General features: G+C 45.9%; 1 protein-coding gene across 1 annotated transcript in view; it reads left to right on the top strand.

The window, feature by feature from the left end:
- ZFYVE27 (zinc finger FYVE-type containing 27) overlaps positions 1 to 26,987 on the top strand; it is a 198,841-nt gene that overhangs the window by 154,157 nt on the left and 17,697 nt on the right. The window contains exon 10 of the mRNA XM_030202901.1: positions 12,551 to 12,597. Within this exon, the coding sequence (XP_030058761.1) occupies positions 12,551 to 12,597 (47 nt within the window). The remainder of the gene's footprint in view (positions 1 to 12,550; positions 12,598 to 26,987) is intronic.

Genomic DNA, 26,987 nt, shown 5'->3' on the forward strand with positions numbered 1-26,987 from the left:
CCTGGGATCCCAGAGATTAGAATTTAAACCTTGTGATCACTTGGGAAACCTATTCCTAGGGGAGTCAAAAAAAGAACATTCAGTAATATATCGTTATGTGCTTGCTTCTTTGTCTACGTCCAAGGAACTCCCTGTAATGAAGCAAAGCAGATCGTATGGGGGAGGGGTAGTGACAGGATGTAGCACGGAGAAGGTACCTCCAGCAGCCAGCTAGGGGCGCAGGGCAGGCAGTCCAGGAGCTAGTCTCTCCCCAGCTGGGGCAGATAACTCATTAGCTGCCTGGGCAGCAAGAGGGTGTGGTTGGAAGCACACGCTGCAGGCAGTATTTGAAGGAGAGGGACCGAGTACAGAAAGGGGAGCATATGCAGGCTGGAATTCCTTGGGTAGATAGACTGTATGAGGAACACAGGCAGGCTTGGGTATTGGGTATCCTAAAGCACGGAATCTATCAGGAAGGTAAAGAGGCTGGGAGAGAAAAGCCTTTGAGAAGGGTATTACAGCCTTGGGAGGTGGTAGAAAATATTAAGGATTTTATTGCAGCCTGGAAAGAGAACCTGGAAGAAGGTTTGGGCTGGGGGCAGCAAAGCTTTAGTTATGGAAAAACCTCTGTATGCTGAGCTTTGTAATTTAAGGGACAGTACTGATGGGCTGAACTGGGAAAAGGGTTTGAGAGCCTAGGTGTGGCACATGTTATACAGAAGAAAATATGGTTTAAACCTCTGTGCAGTGCAAACCATAGAGAGGGCACTGTTAGGCTGTACCTGGAAGAGAGGGAGCACCCACGTGGAACCAGAGAAGGACTTTGGTGGTAGTAGTAAGCCGTGATAGGTTCGATGCCCTACTGTTTGTAAAGAAAGAAGGATTTTACTTTTTTATTGGTACTTTTATATATTCTGAAAAACCTATAAGCCAGTGCCAAGAATAGAGGCTTGTATTTTCTGGTTTGTTATAACCACAATATAAAGCTTGGTTTGGGGAAATAGGAATTGTGGTCATTGTAGGAAAAGGTCAAGCCTCGGCCTGTGTCGTGGGACCTCAACCTCAGTGAAAGTTCCTTTTAAGCCACTCAATTCCTCACATCTGAAGTACTTGATCCGGAATGTCTTGTTTTTGGTAGCTGTTACTTCAGCTCGTATGGTCAGTGAGCTTCAAGCCCTAGTGGTGGATCCACCTTACACTAAGTTTCAACACAACAGAGTAGTTCTTTTCATACATCCTAAGTTCCTGCAGAAGGTTGTGTCAAAATTCCATCTGAGCTAGTTGATTTTTCTGCCAATATTCTTTCCCAAACCTCATGCCCATCCTGGTGAAAGCTCACTGCACACCTTGGACTGCAAGCATGCATTGGCCTTTTACTTGCAGCGAACCACCCAACTTTTTTTGTTTCTTTTGATCCCGACAGGATGTGGCATCACCATCGGGAATCTCTAATTGGCTGGCAGATTGCATTTCTTTCACTTGTGCGCAGGCTGGGCTGACTTCTGAGGGGCATGTCAAGGCTCATAATGTCAGAGCTATGACGGCATCTGTAGCCCACTTGAGGTCAGCCTCCATTGAAGAGATTTGCAAGGCTGCAATGTGTTCTTCAGTCCACACATTCACATCTCACTACTGCCTTGAGCAGGATACCCAATGTAGTAGTTGGTTTAGACAGTCAGTGCTGCAGAATTTGTTGGGGGGTGGGGCTAGAATCCAGCTCCACCCCCAAGGCCCATTTTGTTCTGTTCCAGGATGCACTCTCACATAGTTGTATATTGTTTCAGGTTAATTCGTTGTATAATTTTAAATGGAAGAGGGTTGCCATCTGGTATGTGGGCAAGGTCTTGGATCCCGTTTCCTGGTTAACACAAAAACTAAAAGTAGTGGTAACATTATCCCCCAAAATATGTTGTTTTATGTCCCCATAAAATAAACTGATATAGCTACAAGGAAAAGAAGTATTTGTGTTTTTTCTACCCACTAGAATTAAACTTGAGGTTTAAACATTAGGAGGATAATAAGCCAACTTGTATTTGTGTCTGCCTGCAAGGGACTGAAAGTACAACATCCCTGTCAATATAATTTGTGTTGATGAAAAATGATCATTTCTTAAATTGCTTCTAACGAAGAGATCATTCCACCATGTATGAGCATAATTTTATAGCAGGACACCTCCTACAAGGTGCCTATGTGCCTTTTCAAAATAGGCACTCAAATCAGCCCATTAACACGCAAATGGGGATGTACAGATTTACACCTGTTCCAAATGGTGTAAATATGTGCATGTACTCATGTACTCGTATAATAAATACAAACAGTCGTACGCTACTACTTTTGCGTATAAAAGCACCCAGATCTGGAACGCATTACCCATGGCCCTGAAAAATATGGACAATCTAACCAGCTTTCGCAAATCTTTGAAGACATATCTCTTCAACAAAGCCTACTAAAGACGTCCTTAATAAATCATTCCTCAAACTTGTCAGGTGCATCAAAAACACCACTCACTACACCTGCCTTCAGCCTATTATCGACTGTATTTAAGATCATGTAATGACTGCATCATAACAACACTCTGTAAGCCACATTCAGCCTGCAAAAAGGTGGGATAATGTGGGGTTCAAATGCAATAAATAAATATACATTGCAACTGCACACCAAGGAATGCCTACTTACATCCATGTATAATGCTTGCAAATTTATAAAAGGCTTTTTTTCCACATGTAAAACAGGCTTTATACTGAAAAACATATATAAAATTACCCCATAAATGGGTTAATAGAATGTTCATTTTTTCAACAAGTCTATCTGGAGGCTTGTATGCATGTTTTGGGATGCCCTAAGATTCCAAAAAGTATGAAAGCATTCACAGCTCTCATCAAAAGTGTAGCAGGTATATTTGTACTTGCTGGATAATATCTAGGAGGGAGAAAATATAACTCTTCAGCATAATGTGACTGTAAGCTTTTGCCAAATAAAACCTATTGGCATGAGTCTGTTTCTTTCCTAAAGGACATACAGCACAAGGAGTTTTGGTTTTCCGGGGAGAGCAACATATGAAAACTCTTTTCTACAAGGCCTTAGATCCATGTTACTAACCACAAAATGGAAAGAAAATGTTTGTCACAGCTGCAACTCCCTTTTTCCTATCTCCCACCTCGCTCTTCATCTTAAGAAAATATGATGGGTCAGTGCTTGAAAGGAATGTAGAATTAATTGACTCCGGATTCATAAAGCTGCCTGCAACGTTTCTTGTCAAGAGAGACCTTCCCTGGGTTTCTTTGTCTCTCATTCACTCGCTCTCTTCCTTCTGCCTGCTTCCCTCTCCAGGGATAAGAGATGTTAAACAGCTGATGAGACTGAATTGCTGAAGAAATCCAGAGATGGTGGCAGCTGTGTGGAGCTACTCAGCTTTGACTCACTCTTAGCTGGCACTGCAGATAATGTGTGTGCACATTGAATCTGATAGTCCTACAGTAAGAGGCTAGTTGCTTATTTGAGTCATAGGTTTTCTAATGTGGTTTTCTCAGCTGGAAGAGGTGAAGAGAGAAGGGAAAAGAAATGTGTGGACATGGGACAGTTTCCTGTTGAACTCTTTAGTTACTGGAAATGTCCTTCATGCAACCTGAGTTTCTCAACAGGCAGATGTTCCAATACACTGGATATTAAAATATTTTCCCATCTTATGCCCATGGAAAAAGCTTTTATTAAATAAAGGTCCTAGGTTTCTGTTTAGGTATTCTGCTGAAGTGATAAGCAAGCCAACTAAGGTATAAGTTTTGCCCAAGTGAAAATAACACGTGAGTCAGCTTTTGTAAAATGTCTTAGTCCACTACTAGAGTGAGCTTTATTTATTTATTTCTCAACATTTATATTTCACACTATCTTTACCATTCTGGACGGATAACATCTTAACATACACAATGCAAAAACTACATTAAAATATAAAAATAAATGATAAAAATCATATACAATCAAACAATACAAATCCCACATACCAAAACAACCATGTCATATATACAATCATAATTCATCACTGGAGCAAAATGAAGCTTTAAAACTTCCTGCTTGATGATGTTCCACTGATACCAAGTGGCAAATATCTGGATAGGAGCAGCTCCTACCCCAATAAGTACCTCTCCCGAGCCATACCCGGATTTTCAGCATCATTGTCCAGCTGAAAATCTTCTCTGACCACTCTGGAGCTAACAGAGTAGTGTTGGGGCTTGTCTGAGGATAGAACCAAGGTGGAGCCAGAAGTTATCGTGTACTGCGAATAGCTGTGCTAAACTGCTGAAATAGTTTATGATGCCCATACTAGTGCCTTTTATCTGTCAACACCGGAGTCTGCAAGTGCTGCTCCGGAACTATGTAAGCCACATTGAGCCTACAAATAGGTGGGAAAATGTGGGATACAAATGTAATAAATAAATAACAAAGAAATACCAACAGTACCCGGATAACTTCTTCCAGTCAGTGTATACCTGAGTAGCGCTGTATTGGGGTATCAACCAGTGCTGAATATTCAAGCATAGATTTAAATGTTGTGGATGGCATTTAAATCCAGTGTTGCCTGCGATATTTGAATATCAGGGGATAATTTTATGTCTTTTATTATAATGTTCTGGATTCTAACACTAGTTCAGTTTGCTAAAGCCACAGTCCTGCATAATTTTACTTAAATCGTTGGACTCTGTAAGTGTGTTTGGTCCTCAGTGGGGAATTTTGTGCTTTACAGCTGATGAGATGCATACCACATAACTGTGAACTGAATTCCTTTATATCAGAAAATGATGTCCCGTGGTGAGAAAAACAAGGAAGAATCCATGTGCGGCATTGCTAGTGTACCCTGGAATTTTGTGTTCCTCTCTGACACAACCCTTCTTTTATTCTCCTGCAAATTAGATATTGGCACATAATAATTTGGATTTCTTTTACATCCACAAATCTGAGGGTCTAATATTCTGCAGCTGCCAGATAAAACAAAGTACAAAATAATAAGACCAGTGACTGAAGCCAAAAAATATATATGTATGTAACTGAAAAAAAATTATAAATGAGAAGGAGCTTCAGAATAAAGTTTCTCTGAGGTATGACTCCTTACTTGAGAGAGTCTATATAAGATGAGAATGTATTGTACCTTTCATAGAGTAGTCCCTTTAATCTGCAACCAGTAAAAGTGCCTCTGTATTCTCATGCTTTCTCATAAGCGTTCAGTGCATGAACTAAATATTATAACATGAAATTTAAACCAAATGTGATACAAAATTATCATAAGAAAAGCACTTGATGTTGAATGATAAAAATCACTTATCTGCTCGTTGATCAGCGCCAGTGTCAACATACATATTTAAACTTCCATATCATCAAGCTGATCAATCCATAGACTGGTGGGTTGTGTCCATCTACCAGCAGGTGGAGATAGAGAGCAAACTTTTGCCTCCCTATATGTGGTCATGTGCTGCCGGAAACTCCTCAGTATGTTCTCTATCTCAGCAGGTGGTGGTCACACACAGCAGCAGCTCTGGCTAGGCCTCCAAGCCTAATCCTTAGGTTTTGTTGAGGCCTGGGGTTGAGGGCTCTTTTGAGCAAGTGCAAACCTGGTGGTGCCAGGTCCCTCCTTTTCTCCCCCCTCCCGCTGGCTCCGTTTAAAAAAAAAAAAAAAAAAATATATATTTTTAAACGTCTTTAAAGGCGTTTAATTCGACGTTTCTTTAAACGTTCATTGCAGCTACTCACTGGGACACCAGTTCGTTACAGCTCGGAGCGGCAAGCAGGTAATTTTACCTTTTTATAGCGGGCAGGGGGTTCCCCGATTCTTCTCCTCGTGGCAATGGCGTCGGAGGGCAAGGGCGCAAAGGGTCGCTCCCCGGATCGCTGGAGCGCTTCTAGAGGGGATGCGGGGGTTTTACAACCTGATTCGCCCTTGATGGGTGATAGTTTAGTGACCGATGAATGTCCCGGTCGTTCCTCCGGCGTGGCGGTTTTTTCCCCGCCATAAACGCCCATCCCCCGCTCCTCGCCTCCGCCATCTTGGCCGGCCACGCGGCTCGGACGGCTTCTTCGGGGCCGCCCTTGAGGTTGGAGACATTAATGCCATGAACGCCCTTAATTTGGGCGACGGCACAAAAGCGGCTAAAGTTAAGCGCCGTTCTTCCCGCGCGGCTCCTTCACGGAGTTTCGCGCCGGACGCCATTTTGGATGCGCAGCATGTCTCTCCCCCGCTATTGCGAGCGCCGGTTGAGAGTGCGTCTAGGGCTGTTGCCCAGGCTGCGGAAGTGCACAGTCTGGGGGGTTTCTCCCCCGAGTTTGTTTTGCTGCTGCATCAGGCTTTCCTCATGCAAAACGCTGCCCCTGCTCCCTCTTCTGATAAAGAGGTTGAGGTTCCCAGAGGTAAACGCCCTCGGGTTGATTTCCAGGCCTTGGAGGACTTTTGTCTCCTCCGATGTAGATGAGGGCAGCGTGTCTGAGGTCTCTCAACGATCCTTTGCGGATTCCTTGGAGGAGATAGATCCCCGCTCGGATGGAGCGGATGACCCCTCTGCAGCGCGGCTTTTTAGCCCAGAGGATTTGCCCAACCTGTTGTTACAGGCCATGGACACTGAAGATTTCCTCTCCGGAGGACGTCTCTCCCTCAGCCCCTGTTGGCTCTGCCATTATGCTGGGGACGAAGCGCCCGCCTAGAACCTTCCACGTGCATGATGCCATGCACACCTTAATTGCGGCTCAATGGGATGTCCCGGAAACGAGCCTTAAAGTGGCTAGGGCTATGTCCCGCCTCTATCCTTTGGCTGTGAGTGAACGTGAGGCCTATCTGTGGCCTACCGTGGATTCTTTAATCACTGCGGTGACTAAGAAAACGGCGTTGCCGGTGGAAGGTGGCACGGCCCTAAAGGACGCCCAAGACAGAAGATTGGAGGCGGCCTTAAGGTCGTCCTTGGAGGCAGCTGCTTTAAGTTTGCAGGCCTCAGTTTGCGGCTCCTATGTGGCCAGGGCGTGCCGGACTATGGTGCAGCGGGCTTCCCCCTCGGATCATTCCTTGAGGGCTGATTGGCCGGCCCTGGAATCGGGCTTAGCCTATTTGGCAGACTTGCTGTATGATGTCTGGAGAGCCTCAGCTAAAGGCATGGCTCAGACAGTCTCTGCGCGGCGGTAGCTTTGGCTGAAACATTGGTCTGCTGACCACGCCTCTAAATCCCGCCTGGCTAGATTGCCTTTTAAAGGCAAGCTGCTCTTTGGGGTCGAGCTGGACAAAATCGTGACCGATCTCGGCACGTCTAAGGGCAAGAAATTACCAGAGGTCAGGGCTCGGGTTAGTACTCGTCCCGATACCTCCATACCGCCCGGGCAAGTCGGGTTCCTCTGCCCCCTCTTCCTTCAAGAGGAATTTCTCCCCCAAGCAGCATTCCTTTCGCAGAGACCGCCGTCCCGGAGGTGCTCCCTCCGGTCCTCCCCCAGGGTCTCGTACCCAATGACGGGGCCTTGGTCCACGCCCCAGTGCAGATTGGAGGACGGCTGTCCTCGTTTCTGGGCGAGTGGACCACTATAACTTCAGACGCGTGGGTGCTGGAAGTCATCAGAGACGGCTACAAGCTAGAGTTCTGCCAACCCTTAAGAGACGGGTTTGTACTCTCTCCCTGCAAGTCTCCGGTCAAGCTGTGGTAGTGCAGCAGACCTTGGACAACCTGATCCGCCTGGGTGCGGTCGTTCCGGTGCCAAAAAATCAGATTGGCAAGGGACGTTACTCCATTTACTTTGTGGTTCCAAAGAAAGGAGGTTCTGTCCGGCCTATCCTCGACCTCAAAGGGGTCAATCGGGCCTGGAAAGTGAGGCACTTTCGCATGGAGACTCTCCGCTCTGTTATAGCGGCAGTGAAGGCAGGAGAGTTCTTGGCTTCCTTGGACATCAGGGAAGCGTACCTGCATATTCCCATCTGGCCTCCTCTCCAACGCTTTCTGCGTTTTACAGTCCTGAGACGACACTTCCAGTTCAGAGCCCTCCCTTTCGGGTTGGCTACTGCTCCGCGGACCTTTTCCAAAGTAATGGGGGTCATAGCGGCCTTCCTGCTAAAGGAAGGAGTACAAGTCCATCCTTATCTGGACGACTGGTTGATCCGAGCCCCCTCTTATGCAGAGTGCGGCAAAGCTATGGACCGGGTAGTTGCTCTTTTGAGCTCCCTGGGATGGATCATCAACTGGAAGAAGAGCCAGCTGCGCCCGACTCAGTCCCTGGTGTATCTGGGAGTTCGATTCGACACCTAAGTGGGCAGAGTGTTCCTGCCAGACAATCGGATTGTCAAGCTTCAGGCTCAGGTGGACTAGTTCCTAGTAGCCTCTCCTATTCGGGCTTGGGACTACGTGCAGCTGTTGGGCTCTATGACGGCCACGATGGAAGTAGTGCCCTGGGCCAGGGCTCATATGAGACCACTACAGCTATCTCTGCTGCTGCGCTGGACTCCGATGTCGGAGGATTAAGCTGTGCGCCTTCCCGTGGACCCAGCAGTGCGCAAGGCGCTGAGCTGGTGGACGCAGACAGACAAGTTGTCTGCAGGATTGCCTCTGGTGACCCCGGAGTGGATTGTCGTCACGACAGACGCCTCTTTGATGGGCTGGGGAGCCCACTGCTTGGGAAGGACAGCGCAGGGGCTCTAGTCTCCTGCAGAGGCAAGTGGTCTATCAACCTCCTGGAACTCAGAGCCATTCGCTTGGTGTTATTGGAGTTCATCCCGGTACTCGTGTTGAAGCCTGTACGGGTCCTGTCGGACAATGCCACGGCTGTGGCCTATATCAACCGCCAGGGAGGTACCAGAGCGCCCCTCTAGCCAAGGAGGCTATGAGTCTTTGCCAGTGGGCGGAAGCGAACCTGGAGCAGCTTTCAGCGGCCCACATTGCCGGAGTCATGAATGTCAAGGCGGACTTTCTCAGTCGCCATACCTTGGAGCCCGGAGAGTGGCAACTATCTGCTCAGGCGTTCTTGGACATCACGAAGCGCTGGGGCCAGCCGAGCCTAGATCTGATGGCGTCATCGGCCAATGGCCAAGTGCCGCGCTTTTTCAGCAGAGGACGGGACCCTCGATCCCTGGGAGTAGATGCTCTTCTCCAACAGTGGCCGACACAAGAGCTCCTCTATGTGTTCCCGCCCTGGCCCATGTTGGGCAGGGTGCTAGACCGGGTGGCAAAGCATCCCGGCAGGGTAATCCTGGTGGGTCCGGATTGGCCCAGACGTCCCTGGTATGCGGACTTGTTCAGGCTCTCAGTCGACGATCCTCTGCGGCTGTCAGTGGAGCAGGGCCTGTTACATCAGGGTCCCGTGGTGATGGAGGATCCCTCTCCCTTTGGTCTTACGGCCTGGCTATTGAGCGGCAGCGTCTGAGGAAGAAGGGCTTCTCAGACAAGGTCATCGCCACTATGCTGAGAGCGAGGAAGCGCTCTACTTCTACTGCTTACGCCAGGGTTTGGCGTATCTTTGCAGCATGGTGTGAAGCAGGCTCACTTTCTCCCTTCACTGCTCCAATTTCTTCAGTGTTGGCGTTCCTGCAAGAAGGTCTGGAGAAAGGCCTGTCGCTCAGTTCCCTTAAAGTCCAGGTAGCGGCTCTGGCTTGCTTCAGGGGCCGCCTGAAGGGTGCTTCCCTGGCTTCGCAGCCAGATGTGGTGCGCTTTCTCAAGGGAGTTAATCACCTGCGCCCTCCTCTGCACTCAGTGGTGCCTGCGTGGAATCTCAACCTGGTGCTAAGAGCATTGCAGAAGCCGCCTTTGGAACCCTTGTCGAGGGCATCTCTGAAAGACCTGACGTTGAAAGCAGTCTTTTTGGTGGCTATCACTTCAGACAGAAGAGTTTCCGAGCTCCAGGCGCTCTCATGTCGAGAGCCTTTTCTGCAGTGCACTGAGGCAGGAGTGACTATTCGCACAGTGCCTTCCTTCCTGCCCAAGATTGGTTCTCGCTTCCATGTGAATCAGCAGCTCTGTCTCCCTTCCTTTCGTAGGGAGGACTACCCAGAGGAGTACTCCGCTCTTGAATATCTGGATGTGAGACGAGTCATCATCAGATACTTGGAAGTGACCAATGATTTCCGGAAATCGGATCATCTGTTTGTCCTGTTTGCAGGTCCTCGTAAGGGTCTGCAGGCTGCTAAGCCTACAGTGGCAAGATGGGTCCAGGAAGCCATTGCAGCGGCTTATGTGGCCGCGGGGAAGGTGCCGCCTATCCAGCTGAAGGCTCACTCCACGAGAGCTCAGGCGGCCTCGATGGCAGAGGCCGGATCCGTCTCCTTGGAAGAGATATGCAAGGCGGCAACGTGGGCTTCGGCTCATACATTCTCCAAGCATTACCGTTTGACTGTGGCTGCACGGGCGGAGGCCCGGTTTGGAGCTTCAGTGTTGAGGTCAGGGATTTCTATGTCCCGCCCTGGGTGAGTACTGCTTCGGTACATCCCACCAGTCTATGGATTGATCAGCTTGATGATATGGAAGGTAAAATTATGTATAATCATACCTGATAATTTTCTTTCCATTAATCATAGCTGATCAATCCATAGCCCCTCCCAGATATCTGTACTGTTTATATTCTGGTTGAATTTTAGGTTCAAGTTTAGCCTTCAGTTACTTCAGGAGGACTTCGTGTTCAAGTTCTTCTTTCACTTGGATTCTTCAAGAGTTGAGACGACTTTGTGTTACAGTGAGCTGCTGCATTCCTCTCCCCTCCGTTTTACGGGGCTGGATTGAGACATAAATTCTGCCGGCACTCCCTCCCGCTTCGTGCGGCTGTAGGGCAGCTTTGTACCCCTCCCGCTTCGGCGCTGTTAGGGTCAGTCAGCTCCTCCCGCGGTTGCGGTTGCAGGATAAGCCAGATCCCCCCGCATCGGCGGGTGTGGTGTCCCTCCCCCGCTCCGCGGGGATGAGCTGTACGGATTCCCCTCCCCCACTTGTGTGGGGATGAGCTGGGTTAATTCCCCTCCCCCGTTTCGGCGGTGGTGAGCTGGGCAGAGTGTCCCTTCGTGGGTGTAATTCTCTAAGTGCTGAGTCCTGCGGATGGAGCTTTGATATCGACATACTGAGGAGTTTCCGGCAGCACATGACCACATATAGGGAGGCAAAAGTTTGCTCTCTATCTCCACCTGCTGGTAGATGGACACAACCCACCAGTCTATGGATTGATCAGCTATGATTAATGGAAAGAAAATTATCAGGTATGATTATACATAATTTTACCTTCAATTAGCTGTTCCATTCTTCGGCCAGAATGAAGCCCCCCCCCCCCCCCCCAACACGGTGGGTTTTGTTGCCGAAACTGCTTCAGGGGCTTGGGAGGTGGCTAAGATACACAAATGTCTTGCTGCTTCAAAATTTGTAATTCATTATTAAAATCGCTGGTAACTTCTAAGTATGGCACTGCGGTGTTTATGGGTCTTGTTGAGGTCCTGACCTAGAGGTTCCTGGGAAATGACTTCAGCAGTTAAACAAAGCAATCTTTATTAAGCTAGTGGAGTGTCAAAAATCTCTCAGAAATCCAATTAAAGGACTAGCAACTGAAAAACTCCAGAGGAGCTAGAGAAATAAAGCAGTTTCATGAAAATTCTAATATCAAATAAAAACAAAACAAAAAAGTGTCCACCCAGCCACCCAGTGTTCACTTCTGTCTTACAGAAGTAACCTTCTGAAAGAGTAAATCTTTTACTTCCCAGGCAAGAAAAACTCTGGCGACTAAATAACTATTAGACATAATAAATGTTTATTCAAATTGTCAAAGAAGCCAATTAGTATTTATTGAAATAGTAACAAATAAACTCCCAATACAGTATATCATATAGCAAATGAAAACAGAGTTTTCCCTGGGAGCTGTCAATATGTCCACCTGCTATTGTAGGCACATTGAGGCTCTCCATCCTCAGTTCTGTCTTCTGTTAAATACTTTTGTCTTCCTTTCATCTTAATTATAATTACCCTTCCTACCTAATGAATATGCATCTTTCCAGAATATTCTGTTCCTTTTATGGCAAAAATCCAGTTCCAGCCTTTTCCAGCTTCTGACAGTTTAAAATCTGTCATAAAAAGCATAAGTTTTTATTTGATATGAGTTGACCTAATGTCCTTGGTATGCCCAGTCATCATACCAGCCCCCTCCACCCTTTGGTTTAACCTACAGTGTTACCCACACCCCTTACTTCTCCCTCTGATTGTTTATCTGGATACAGCAGGCGCCCTTAGTCATAGGAGTCTCTGGCTCTTAGTTTGCTGACCAGCAACTTATCACAAGTTAGCATAGGCCAAAATGTCAAACCACAAATTTCTACAGCTTTAGAAAGGTATTTACTAGAAAAAAGCACATTTGCAACTCTTTAAGTCTGCTTTCAGCTTAAGAAAAACAAAAATAGCATAAAAAGAATCACTTAGGATTACTAAGTTACAGCAAAGTAAATCATTTTCCCAAGATCCCATAGGGCATATTTATTGGCCCTACTGTGGTTTGTAAATCATATTTCATCTACCTATGACATTGGTCACTTGCTCGTGTATTGTCCTGAGAATTTATGTTCTATGGGCCAATTCAACTCATTTTCATGTTTGCTTTTCAGGAACCTGTAATAACTGTACTGCTACCTTCTCAGTGTTGAAGAAGCGGGTGAGTAGACTTTCTTTTATATCATGGCCCATAAAACACTCCAACCCTCATAGAACCTGAGGAGCAGCAACTTTGTAATAATTGTCTTGATGCTTCTTATTCCAGTAAGAGATTGCCCCCCCCCCCTTTTTTTGTTAGTGAGGAGAAATTAGATCTTACCTGCCTGCACAGAACAAGGGATCTTGTCTTCATCCCAACCTCCAGTCTCTGGCTCTCACAGCTTGGATGTTGAGAGCCTAGAATTTGCTTCCTTGGGTCTTTCGAAGGGTGTCTCCCAGGTCTTGCTGGCTTCCAGGAAAGATTCCACTAACTGATGCTATTCTTTCAAATGGAGGAGGTTTTCCTTCTGGTGTGAGACCAAGGCCCTAGATCCCCTTGTTTGCCTTACACAGACCATGCTTGAAAACCTTCAACACCTATTAGAGTCTGGTCTAAAGACCAACTCCATAAGGGTTCATCTTAGTGTAATTAGTGCTTATCATCAATGTGTAGAGGGTAAGCCCATCTCTGGACAGCCTCTAGTTGTTCGCTTCATGAGAGGTTTGCTTTTATTTATTTATTTGCTGCATTTACCGTATTTTTCGGACTATAAGACGCACCGGACCATAAGACGCACCTAGGTTTTAGAGGAGGGAATTTTTTTCCCTTTTCCCTCCTCTAAAACCTAGGTGCTCCGGTGCGTCTTGTCCGAGTTCGGGATCGCCCTCCCCTACTTACGTCACGCGATGTTCCCTGGTGGTCTAGTGACGTCGGGGCAGGAAAGAGCCCCCTCTTTCCTGCCCAGTGCGCTGCTCTCCGTCCTCCTGAATGCTGCCTGACGGTCTCGGCGAGATTCAAAATGGCCGCCGAGAATTGAAGTCTCGGCGGCCATTTTGAATCTCGCTGAGACCGTCAGGCAGCATTTAGGAGGACAGAGAGCAGCGCGCTGGACAGGAAAGAGGGGGCTCTTTCCTGCCCCGACGACACTAGACCACCAGGGAACATCGCGTGACGTAAGTAGGGGAGGGCGATCCCGAACTCGCTACCTTCGGACTATAAGACGCACCCCCCATTTTCCTCCCAAATTTTGGGGGAAAAAAGTGCGTCTTATAGTCCGAAAAATACGGTATATCTTACATTTTCCCACCTAATTGCAGGCTCAATGTGGCTTACAATATAATACAACAACAATCACATTGAAGGAATAAGAAGTCAAAATATAGATAACAGATAAGGTGCATAAGAATATCATGGCAGTCATATTAACGAAGAAGAATTTCAGAATTGTTGCTATTAAGTTGCATAGTAAAATTATGTAAATAAGAAGTGGATAAATAGTTGTAACATAACATAATGATATCATGACAAAATAAATGTTTAGTAAATTAGGGTGTAAATTAAAATAGACAAATTAGAAAAGTTCCAATATAATTGTATCTGGTGAAGCTTAGGTGTCAAAGCCCCCTGTCAAACCTCCACCAGTGTCATGGGATCTCAATGTCTTTCTCACCCAGCTGATGAAGCTCCTTTTGAGCCGCTGAATTCCTGCCATCTGAAGTACCTGACCTAAAAGGTCATTTTCTTGGTGGCTGTTACTTCAGCATGTAGGGTCAGTGAGCTTCAGGCCTTAGTAGTGGATGCACCTTATACTAAGTTTCATCACAACAGAGTAGTCCTCCGCACCCTAAGTTCCTACCGAAAGTGGTGTCAGAGTTCCATCTAAACCAGTCAGTTGTCTTGCCAACATTCTTTCCCTCACCTCATGCCCATCCTGGCAAAAGCAGCTTGCACACCTTGGATTGCAAGAGAACATTGGCCTACAACATGGATTGGACAAGGCCCTACAGACAGTCCGCCCAGCTTTTTGTTTCTTTTGATCCCAACAGGATGGGGGTCGCAATTGGGAAATACACCATTTCTAACTGGCTGGTAGATTGCATTTTCTTCACTTATGCCCAGGCTGAACTGGCTCTAGAGGGTCATGTCACGGCTCATAACATCAGAGCCATGGCTGCATCGGTAGCACACTTGTGGTCAGCCTCCATTGAAGAAATTTGCAAGGCTGCGACGTGGTCTTTCTGTAGACACGTTCACATCAAACTACTGCCTTGAGCAGCATACCCGACACGACAGTTGGTTGGGCAGACAGTGTTGCAGAATCTGTTTGGGTTCTAGAATCCAATTCCACCCTCCTAGGTCCATTTTTATTGTGTTCCAGGCTGCACCCTCATTCAGATTATATATAGTTTCAGGTTAATCTGTGTTATGTCCTTGCCATTGCGAGGCCCAATTGACCAATGTTTGTTGTTTTTGGTGAGCCTGGATGCTAGGGATGCCCCACTTGTGAGAATTATAAGCCTGTTTGTCCTTGGTGAAAGTGAAGGTACTTATCTGCAGCAGGTGTTCTCCGAGGACAGCAGTCCCTCCTACCTCTTCTTGGAGTTGTCTCTTTCTTTTTCTTTTTTAACAATGTTTATTAATGAATAATAATAAGAACAAATATGGCCATTTTCAATACAAAACAGCAAAACCCCAGAAAATAGTCAATGGACATAGCAAACAATAATACTTTAACATAATATCCCTCTCCTCCCCCACCCAAAATCCCCCCTTCCCTCCAATAACTTTGCAATAATCGATCCAGGTGAGACTACTCGTCTGCCAATGGGTCAAACTGATCCACCCGACGATCCATTAATTTTTCTAGTTCTCCCATCAACTTTAACCTCAGGATCCAACTAAATAATGTAGGGCCTTTATCCTGCTTTCAATGGGCGGCAATTGCAGTCTTTGCTTCAGCAAAACAGAGGCATTTAAGCCTACGCTGCCATTTCAGACCCTTTCGATTGCCTAGACCAAGCAAACACCACTTAGGATCACATGGGCACTGTGTGCCTAACGTTGTGGCATATGGAGGCAGTTCACTTCAAGTGGCCACCCCCAGCTAAAGACAAGATGCGTCAGTAGAAAAGAAAGCAATGAAAACAACAATCTTAGCAAATCACTTCTTACCAACACAGCAGGACTAAACAAGAAACTAAACAGAAGATAAAAATTCTACTGAAATGTAGATGGAAAGCGTTGACCACAAATGCTCGCAGTCTAAGCAATAAAACTCATGACCTTCAAGCCCTGATGTTGGAGGCAGACTTAGACGTTGTTGCAATCACGGAGACATGGCTTAATGGTTATGCAAACATACCAGGCTATAATCTATTTAGGAAGGATAGAGATGGTCGTAAAGGTGGAGGAGTAGCTCTGTATGTGAGAAATGATATCGCAGCGACTGAAATGACAGGTACTTGGGGAAAGGAAGAAGCGATATGGATCACCTTAAAAAGAGATGATAGAACCTCTGTCCACGTGGGTGTTGTCTACAGACCTCCGACACAATTGGAGGAACGACATAAAGATCTGATCGCAGATATTCAAAAGTTGGGAAAGAAGAGAGAGGTGCTGTTGCTGGGAGATTTCAATCTGCTGGATGTAGATTGGAAGGTTCCATCTGTGGAATCGGAAAGAAGTAGAGAGATCGTGGATGCTTTTCGAAGTGCTCTGCTCAGACAAATGGTGACGGAACCCATGAGGGAGGGAGTGACGATGGATCTGGTGCTCACAAATGGGGATAAAGTGTCAAATGTCCGAGTGGATGCCCACATGGGCAGCAGTGACCATCAAACAGTTTGGTTTGGTATGACAGCTGAAGTGGAGGGGTCACTCAAAACTCAAAGTCCTGGATTTCAAGCATGCTGACTTTAGTAAAATGGGGGAATACCTGAGGAAGGAGCTGATGGGCTGGGAGGACGTATGAGAAGTGGAAGGACAGTGGTCCAGGCTGAAGGAAGCTATAAATATGGCCACAAACCTTTATGTAAGGAGAGTAAATAAAAGCAAGAGAAAAAGGAAACCTATATGGTTCTCCAAGCAAGTGGCTGAGAAAATAAAGGCTAAATAGTTGGTGTTCCTGAAATACAGAAAAGCTCAAGAAAAGGAACATGGAGAGGAATACCGGATGAAACTGAAAGAAGCCAAGAGAGAGATACGTCTGGTGAAAGCGGTAGAATAAATGGCTAAAATGAAAGGAGGGGTGACAAAAATTTCTTCAGGTATATTAGTGAAAGGAGGAAGACTAAAAAGGGAATTGTGAGACTGAAAGATGCTGTGAACCACTATGTAGATAATGATGAAGAAAAAGCAAATTTGCTAAATAAATACTTTTGTTCTGTTTTCACAGAAGAAAATCCTGGAGAAGGACCACGATTGACTGGCAGAAGTACATATGAGAATGGAGTGGATATAGCACCATTCACGGAAGAGAGTGTGTACGAACAACTTAAAATCTAAAGGTGGACAAAGCCATGGGACCGGACGGGATCCACCCCAGGATATTGAGGGAGCTCAAGAGGTTCTGGTGGAGATGATAGCGGGGATGGGACGACTTCCCTATGAAGAAAGACTAAGGAGGCTAGGGCTTTTCAGCTTGGAAAAGGGACGGCTGAGGGGAGACATGATAGAGGTATATAAAATAATGAGTGGAGTGGAACAGGTGCATGTGAAGCGTCTGTTCACGCTTTCCAAAAATACTAGGACTAGGGGGCATGCGATGAAACTACAGTGTAGTAAATTTAAAACAAATCAGAGAAAAAGTTTCTTCACCCAACGCATAATTAAGCTCTGGAATTCGTTGTCGGAGAACGTGGTGAAGACGGTTAGCTTAGCAGAGTTTAAAAAGGGGTTAGACGGTTTCCTAAAGGACAAGTCCATAAATCACTACTAAATGGACTTGGGAAAAATCCAGAATTCCAGGAATAACATGTATAGAATGTTTGTACATTTGGGAGCTCGCCAGGTGCCCTTGGCCTGGATTGGCTGCTGTCATGGACAGGATGCTGGGCTCGATGGACTCTTGGCCTTTTCCCAGTGTGGCATTACTTATGTACTTATGTCCTCTTAAAGATTTGTTTAGTAAATCCTTGGAGACTGGAGAAGTTCCTTGGGATTGGAGAACAGCGGATGTGGCCCCTCTTCACAAAAGTGGTGCTAGGGAAGAAGCTGGAAACTACAGGCCGGTAAGCCTCACTTCGGTTATTGGAAAAGTAATGGAAGCTGAAGGAAAGGATAGTGAATTTCCTGGAAGCCAATAAGTTGCAAGATCCGAGACAACATGGTTTTACCAAAGGTAAATCGTGCCAAACGACTCTCATTGAATTCTTTGACTGGGTGACTGGAGAATTGAATCAGGGACGTGTTATAGACGTAATCTACTTAGATTTCAGCAAAGCTTTTGACGCGGTTCCCCACAGGAGGCTCTTGAATAAACTTGACAGGCTGAAGATAGGACTCGACGTGGTGAACTGCATTAGGAACTGGTTGACGGACAGACGCTAGAGGGTGGTGGTGAATGGAATTCGCTCAGAGGAGGGAAAGGTGAGTAGTGGAGTGCCTCAGGGATCGATGCTGGGGCCGATTCTGTTCAATATATTTGTGAGTGACATTGCCGAAGAGTTAGACGGTAAAGTTTGCCTATTTGCGGATGATACTAAGATCTGTAACAGAGTGGAAACCCGGAAGCGAGTGGAAAACATGAAAAAGGATCTGCAGAAGCTAGAAGAATGGTCTAAGGTTTGGCAATTAAAATTCAATGCAAAGAAATGCGAAGTGATGCACTTAGGGAGTAGAAATCCACAGGAGACATATATGTTAGGCGGTGAGAGTGTGTTATGTACAGACGGGGAGAGGGATCTTGGGGTGATAGTATCTGAGGATCTGAAGGCAACACAACAGTGTGACAAGGCGGTGGCCGTAGCTAGAAGGTTGCTAGGCTGTATAGAGAGAGGTGTGACTAGCAGAAGAAAGGAGGTGTTGATGCCCCTGTATAAGTTGTTGGTGAGGCCCCGCCTGGAGTATTGTGTTCAGTTTTGGAGGCCGTATCTTGCTAAGGATGTAAAAAGAATTGAAGCAGTGCAAAGAAAAGCTACAAAAATGGTATAGGATTTGCGTTACAAGACATATGAGGAGGGACCTGCTGACCTGAACATGTATACCCTGGAGGAAAGGAGAAACAGGGGTGATATAATAGACGTTCAAATATTTGAAAGGTATTAATCCGTAAACAAACCTTTTCCGTAGATGGGAAGGCAGTAGAACTAGAGGACATGAAATGAGATTGAAGGGGGGCAGACTCAAGAAAAATGTCAGGAATTATTTTTTCTCGGAGAGTGGTAGATACTTGGAATGCCCTCCCGCAGGAGGTGGTGGAGGTGAAAATGATAACAGAATTCAAAAATGTATGGGATAAACAAAAAGGAAACCTGTTTAGAAGGAATGGATCCTCAGAAGCTTAGCGGAGATTGGGTGGCAGAGCTGGTGGTGGGAGGCAGGGCTAGTGGTTGGAAGGCGGGGCTAGTGCTGGGCAGACTTCTACGGTCTGTGACCTGAAAATGGCAGATACAAATCAAGGTCAGGTATAAACATAAAGTAGCACATATGAGTTTATCTTGTTGGGCAGCCTGGATGGACCGTACAGGTCTTTCTCTGCCGTCATCTACTATGTTACTATGTTGTGGACGTACATTGCGTAATAGTCTTCCAAAACCCCCGCACAAGGTCACATGTCCACCAAATATGAAAAAAGGAACCCACTTCTTTGCCACATCTCCAGCATAGATCTGTGAACCCAGGGAACATGACTTTGATTTTGTCTGGTGTATAATACCACCTACTCAAGACTTTAAATGCATTCGCTTTTATGAATACACAAATAGAGGCTTTTTTTTTACCTCCAAACACACTGCCTTCCAATCATTCACACATAATTCACAACCCATATCCCCCTCCCAAGCCTTCATATAAGGAAGCTTAACAAACACATTCCTTCTAAAAAAAAATTGGTAAATGTGAGTGGTAATCCCTTTTAACTTCCATAGGGAACCCCACAAGTTTTCAAAGTGTTCGGTATCATCCAGATCCTCTCTTAACCACCCCTGACTGCACATATAATGCTTAAGTTGTAAATATGGAAATACATCAGATGGGGACAACCCATGAGTTTCCCGCAGCTCTGCAAACGAGTGCATGTCCCCCACATCCAAAAAGTCCCTAAAACAAGACCATATTGGGCCCAAGTAAGAAAAAGCGGCCTCCTAACCCCCACCAAAAAAGCTGGCTCCATAGTAACATAGTAGATGACGGCAGAAAAAGACCAGCACGGTCCATCTAGTCTGCCCACGATAAACTCATATGTGTATACCTTACCTTGATTTGTACCTGTCTTTTTCAGGGCACAGACCGTATAAGTCTGTCCAGCAGTATTTCCCGCCTCCCAACCACCAGTCCCGCCTCCCATCACCGGCTCCGGCACAGACCCCGTATAAGTCTGCCCTCCCCTATCCTAGCCTCTCAACCACCAACCCCTCTTCACCCCTCCACCCAATTTCAGCTAAGCTTCTGTGGATCCATTCCTTCTGCACAGGATTCCTTTATGCCTATCCCACGCATGTTTGAATTCCGTTACCATTTTCATGTCCACCACCTCCTGCGGGAGGGCATTCCAAGCGTTCACCACCCTCTCCGTGAAGAAATACTTCCTGACATCTTTCCTGAGTCTGCCCCCCTTCAATCTCATTTCATGTCCTCTCGTTCTACCGCCTTCCCATCTCCGGAAAAGATTCGCCTGCGGATTAATACCTTTCAAATATTTGAACGTCTGTATCATATCACCCCTGTTCCTCCTTTCCTCCAGAGTATACATGTTCAGGTCAGCAAGTCTCTCTTCATACGTCTTGGAACGCAACTCCCATACCATCCTCGTAGCTTTTCTTTGCACCGCTTCCATTTTTTTAACATCCTTCGCAAGGTACGGCCTCCAAAACTGAACACAATACTCCAGGTAGGGCCTCACCAACGTCTTATACAGGGGCATTAAAACCTCCTTTCTTCTGCTGGTCACACCTCTCTCTATACAGCCTAGCAACCTTCTCGCTACGGCCACCGCCCTGTCGCACTGTTTCATCGCCTTCAGGTCCTCAGATACTATCACCCCAAGATCCCTCTCCCCGCCCGTGTCTATCAGGGTCTCCCCACCTAACACATACGCCTCCCTTGGATTTGTACTCCCTAAGTGCATCACTTTGCATTTTTTCTCATTGAATTTTAATTGCCAAACGTTAGACCATTCTTCCAGCTTCTTCAGATCTTTTTTCATGTTTTCCACTCCCTCCGGGGTGTCCACTCTGTTGCAAATCTTGGTGTCATCCGCAAAAAGGCAAACTTTACCTTCTAACCCTTTGGCAATGTCACTCACAAATATATTGAACAGAATGGGCCCCAGCACCGATCCCTGAGGCACTCCACTACTCACCTTTCCCTCCTCCGAGCGAACTCCATTTACCACCACCCTCTGGCGTCTGCCCGTCAACCAGTTCCTAATCCAGTTCACCACTTCGGGTCCTATCTTCAGCCCTTCTAGTTTATTCAAGAGCCTCCTGTGGGGAACCGTGTCAAAAGCCTTGCTGAAATCTAAGTAGATGACGTCCATAGCACGTCCTTGATTTAATTCTCCTGTCACCCAGTCAAAGAATTCAATGAGATTTGTTTGGCACGATTTCCCTTTGGTGAAAACATGTTGTCTCGGATCTTGCAACTTATTGGCTTCCAGGAAATTCACTATCCTTTCCTTCAGCATGGCTTCCATTACTTTTCCAATAACCGAAGTGAGGCTTACCGGCCTGTAGTTTCCAGCTTCTTCCCTATCCCCACTTTTGTGAAGAGGGACCACCTCCGCCGTTCTCCAATCCTTCGGAACCTCTCCCGTCTCCAAGGATTTATTAAACAAATCTTTAAGAGGACCCGCCAGAACCTCTCTGAGCTCCCTCAGTATTCTGGAGTGGATCCCGTCCGGCCCCATGGCTTTGTCCACCTTTAGCTTTCCAAGTTGTTCATACACACTCTCTTCCGTGAATGGTGCTCTATCCACCTCATTCTCAGGTGTACTTTTGTCAGTCCCTCTCGGTCCTTCCCCAGGATTTTCTTCAGTAAAAACAGAACAAAAGTATCTATTTAGCAAATTGGCTTTTTCTTCATCATTTTCTACATAGCGTTTTGCTGTATCTTTTAGTCTCACAATCCCCTTTTTAGTCTTTCTCCTTTCACTAATATACCTGAAGAAGTTTTTGTCTCCCCTCCGTACATTTCTAGCCATTTGTTCTTCCGCTTGCGCCTTCGCCAGACGTACCTCTCTCTTGGCTTCTTTCAGTTTCATCCGGTATTCCTCCCCGTGTTCCTCTACTTGAGATTTTTAGTATTTCTGGAACGCTAACTCTTTAGCCTTTATTTTCTCTGGCTCCTGAGCAACATGTGCAAACGATGTGGAGCCACGAGAACCCCGCAACCTAAGCTTTAAAAAAAACCCACAGGGATAGCAAATGAGGCACAAATGGGTTGAGTGACAGCTGATTATAAGCTGGAGTGGAAAGGGAAGCCCATAGAACAGCATCCAGAGAGAAATCCATCACAAAGTGTTGTTCCAAGATAGCTGTGGGAGATTGAGCCCCGTGGCTCCAAATAGAAATAAGCTTTAATTGTGCAGCCCAATAATACCACACTAAATTAGGCATAATCCTACCACCCAGATCTACCAATCCCCACATCACGTTCTTAGGTAACCGCGATGGACGCCCCCCCCCCCCCCCCCCCCCCCCCAGACAAAACCAGAAATTTCCGACTGTAACCTCAAAAGCTCCGATCTCGGCACCAGCAGAGGCAAAGACTGAAACATAAACAGCAGATTCATTTTAACCATTGCTATCCTGCCCCACCATGAAATCCATCCCTCTTTCCAACCATGCAAATCCAGACGTAACTGTGTTAACAAAGGGGTATAGTTCAAAGCATATAATTTAGTGAGATCTTTTGAAATCTGAATACCTAAATACCAAAAACTAACTCTTGCCCTATGGAAAGCAAAAGAGAGCAGCAACCTGATCTCCTCTGCCTCTGGAATGGTAACCCCTCAAAATTCCGATTTATCATAATTAACTTTAAATCCAGATAGATTCCCGAAACTAATAAGTTCTTGGGTTATAATGGGCAGAGTTAGATGAGGCATGTGTACATAAAACAAAACATCGTCAGCAAACAACGCTATCTTGTGTTCCACTTCTCCAACATACAGCCTCCGTATATCAGATTGAAGCCGAACTCTGCTAGCAAAAGGCTCAATAAATAATACAAATAATAATGGCGAGAGTGGGCAACCTTGCCTAGTTCCCCTCAAAACCTGAAACTGTGGGGAATAACCCCTGATAATTTTGATTCGAGTGACAGGGTCCTCATAAAGATATTGTAACCAACCCAGAAATTTAGGTCCAAAACCCATTCTACGCAAGACCTCCCAAAGAAAGGGCCACTCTGCCCTATCAAACGCCTTCTCGGCATCTGCTGTCAACAAAGCTAGAGAATCTCCCTGGGTCTGCGCTGCCCAAATAATATTCAAGGTCCTCCGTATGTTATCTGCCACCTGTCGCCGGGGCACAAATCCAGATTGATAAGTGTGAATAAGTTGGGGAAGCACCCTACCTAGCCAGTTAGGCTTGAGCTTTGCCAATATCTTTACATCCACATTAAGTAAAGATATCGGCCTGTACGAGCCACAAACTGAAGGGTCCTTCCCCGATTTTAAAATCACTGAAATCCCTGCTTCATGCATACTAGGCGGAAGTAATTTACCTTCAAAACAAGCATTACTCACCCTCCTCAAAAGTGGGACCAGATCTGTAGCAAAAATCTTATGGAAGTTTGCAGTGTACCCGTCCAATCCAGGTGCCTTGCCACCTTTAAGATCTTTTACCATGCTTTGAATCTCCTCAGCAGTTATGAGGCCCTCTAATCCTTCTCGATCAGTATCATTTAACTCCTCTAATCCAGCCAACTATATATTCTGAAATCATGGATAGTAGAACCTCCATCTCCTTAGAATATAATTTGGTATAAAATTGAACAAACTGTTGCTGAATGTCTACGTCACGGAAATAAAGAACATCTCTAGGTCCCTTAATTTTTGTAATAGTGTACATTAACCAATGCTTCTGAAGATGATGAGCCAACATTTGTCCTGCCTTATTACTAAATTCAAAAAACTGTCTGACCATACGCCTATGAAATTCCATCTGCTCCACCTGAAACTTGTAATTCACACTGGCAAGCCAACAATTGGGATACGATTTTGTGGTCATCCCTCTTTTGGTGCAGTGTCTCTAAACGTACCAGCTGTGAGCGAAGGCCAACTCCTTAACTCACTGTTCTCTTTTTCTCCGCGCTCCCCACGTAATAAGGTGTCTCCATACCACTGCCTTTAGGGCATCCCAAAGAGTACCATCAGAAACTTCTCCCGTGTCATTAAATTTCAGATAGGATTTAATAACCTTCTGTATCTCCTGACAAATCTTCACATCATCCAGAACTGATTCTTTAATCCTCCAATAAGTAAGGCGCTTTTCACACTGCAGACCACATAATTGAACCCAAACTGGGGCATGGTCAGAAACATGTATACTCCAAATTTCAGCATCCTGCACTTGGCCCCACAATGACCGGCCACACCAGAGAATATCAGTCCTCGTGTAGGTTTGCTGCGCATGAGAGTAAAAAAAATAAGAGCTTTGACCAGGGTGCTGCAATCTCCACACATCCAACAAATCTAGTTCTTTAATCAATTGTGATAATTTCTCTCTATGAGCTAGAGCTGTCCCCCCACCCCCCTTTGGAATGGTCTAGGGTAGCTAATGTTAAATTAAAATCCCCACCTAGAACTACCTCTCCAGAAACAAAATTACTACTACTACTACTTATCATTTCTATAGCGCTACTAGACGTACGCAGCACTGTACAGTTGAACATGAAAAAGATCCTCCCTCACAGAGTCTAAAAATTCCCCCTGCCCCTACGTTCAGGGCATATAAATTAATTAAAGTAACTCGTTGATCGTATAAACGACCCACAACAGCAAGACACCTCCTCTGTGCATCCCGAAATACTGATTCTTTAACAAAGGGTAGTCCAGTTTTAATATAAATTGCCAAGCCCCCTGTTTTACCCCCCCCCCCCCCCCCCACACCCAGGGGGTCTGCATGTGCATAACAAACATTATAATCTCTACTATTAAGCAATGCTACATCTTTTTTCCTTATGTGAGTTTCCTGGAATAAGACCACATCCCATTTAAAACGTCTTAACTCTCGAAAAATAATACATCTCTTACCTGGATCATTCAAACCCACCCTAAACCCCCACCCGACCCCCCTCCTTGAACCCCCAAACAACTGACCACCTCCACCAGTCAGTTGACTCCCTAAGGTAGGACGCCATCACCGGGGCAAATTCACATCAACACAATGAACATCCCTCACTACTCCTATAAATCAACCAAAGCACCCCAAAATGAGCTCTATACCCCCCCCCACACACACCTTCCGTCACTCATCCACACTCCCAGCTAGCCTCAAACAACAGAACTCCCCAAATATTACCAAACATTTGAAACCGTTTCAGATAATCCAACTGATTCAACACAATAAATCCTCCAATTGAGCTGCACCACTTCATAGTCATGGTCACTCAGGTCACAGAATTAGTCAGGTTTTCTGGCTCTCCATCCTCTGACTTCCAGGTGAAGAGCGACCCTTGCCCACACCGACCTTCTGCCAAGTGAACTGCAGATTAACAGATGAGCTCGATGTCCATGTCATAGTGGCGGAGGCCAGGAGGTCTGAGCTGCCCAATTCTGCAGAACTTTCCAAGCCTCTACTGAAGCCTGAACCCTGCGGGTCTGGGCACCCACTGTAAACTGTAATCCAAATGCAAAGAGCCCATAGTATCTCAGGCTGGATCACTGTAAGTAAGAAGTCACCTCATGGAGCTCCCTGCGTCGCTGAAGAGTGGCCCTGGCCAAATCCTAAAAAATCTGGACTTTACAATTATTCCACAGAATTTCCCCCAAGGATCTCGTCTTTTTCCACACTGCTTCTTTCACTAAATAGTCATGGAATCATGCAATAATATCACGTGGCACAGCATCCCTCTGGGGCCCCAGACTCCTATGAGCCCTGTCTAATGTAACCTTAACCCCCTCAGAGACACCAGGGGTGTTCTCACCAGAGTTCAAAATGAAACTGCAAATCTCCTGCACCACTTGTGCACTGTCTTTAAACTGTGCCTCCTCAGGCACTCCCTTAAAACGTAAATTGCAGCGTCGGGATCTGTTTCCAAGATCCTCAATAGCAACTTGTAAATCTTCCCACTTCTTGCGCTCCATTTTAAGCTCTGCTTGAAGTGTTTGCACCTCTTCAGCGAATCCATCCATCTGCTCTTCCGTTAGCTCTAGACGGCTGCCAATATCTCTCAACTCTCCACGCAATTCTGAAATTGTTGCTTGAATATCCTTTTTTACCGCTCCCAGATCAGCTTTTAAGTCTTTAAACAAACCAGCGACATCTTTTTTGGTGAGTTCAGCGTCAATCTCCAGCAGCTCTGCGTGGTTGGGCTCAGATTCTGAATCTTCATCTGCCACCTTAGAACGGAACCTCACCAGCTTCTGCTGCACAGCTGAACCGCTGCCTCACTTCTCCGCTGAGAATTTAAATTTATCAAGTTTCTTCCTTGCTGCCATCTCTCCACAGATCTGGGACATCCTTAGACCAAGTAATATCACAATTTGAAAGGGTGTAGCATATTTTTTAATCCCGCTCCGATGGAACTTCAGAATCAAGCTGTCATGTCCTAACTGTGACGTAATTTCCTCCCGGAGTTATCTCTTTCATAGTTTTTTACTTTATTTTTTGCTGTATTATTAAACTGAGGAGACCGCGTTCTTGCAGTGGGTGGGAAGGCACTCATGCATGCACGGTGGAGTGTGTCTCATGCTTCACAAAACTCTTGTTAGACTTTGGTAAATTCCGGACCGGGCGATGCGGGTCGGCGTCACCCACTTGTGAGAATATAAAGCCTGCTGTCCTCGGAAAACACCTGCTACAGGTAAGTGCCTGTGCTTTTGTTATTGCAAAATGATTTGAGGTTGCTGCAGGGCTGACGTAATTACCCATGCAGAAAGCCTTTTGGCAGAATGTGATGGCCTTTTGTTCATAGCCTTAGATAAATTCAGTTTTTCTGAGTGTTTAGTGGCCTGGGTGAAGATTCTTTATGCACACTTTAGATTCCCAGGGTCTAGATGAATGGATGTCTGTCAGATTTCTGCTCAGTTCTGAATGATGCTAGAACAGAAGTCAGATTGTGGACAGTTTGGGATATCCCTTGCTGCCTGGGGCATTATAAATTGACAAAAAAGTCTGTAATATTCTTAGCAAAAATTCTGATATATACAAGAATAATTATGTCCCAGTTGTAAACAAAATTCAAAA

Source organism: Microcaecilia unicolor, chromosome 5, assembly GCF_901765095.1.
Source record: "Microcaecilia unicolor chromosome 5, aMicUni1.1, whole genome shotgun sequence".
NCBI classification, from domain to species: Eukaryota; Metazoa; Chordata; class Amphibia; order Gymnophiona; family Siphonopidae; genus Microcaecilia; species Microcaecilia unicolor.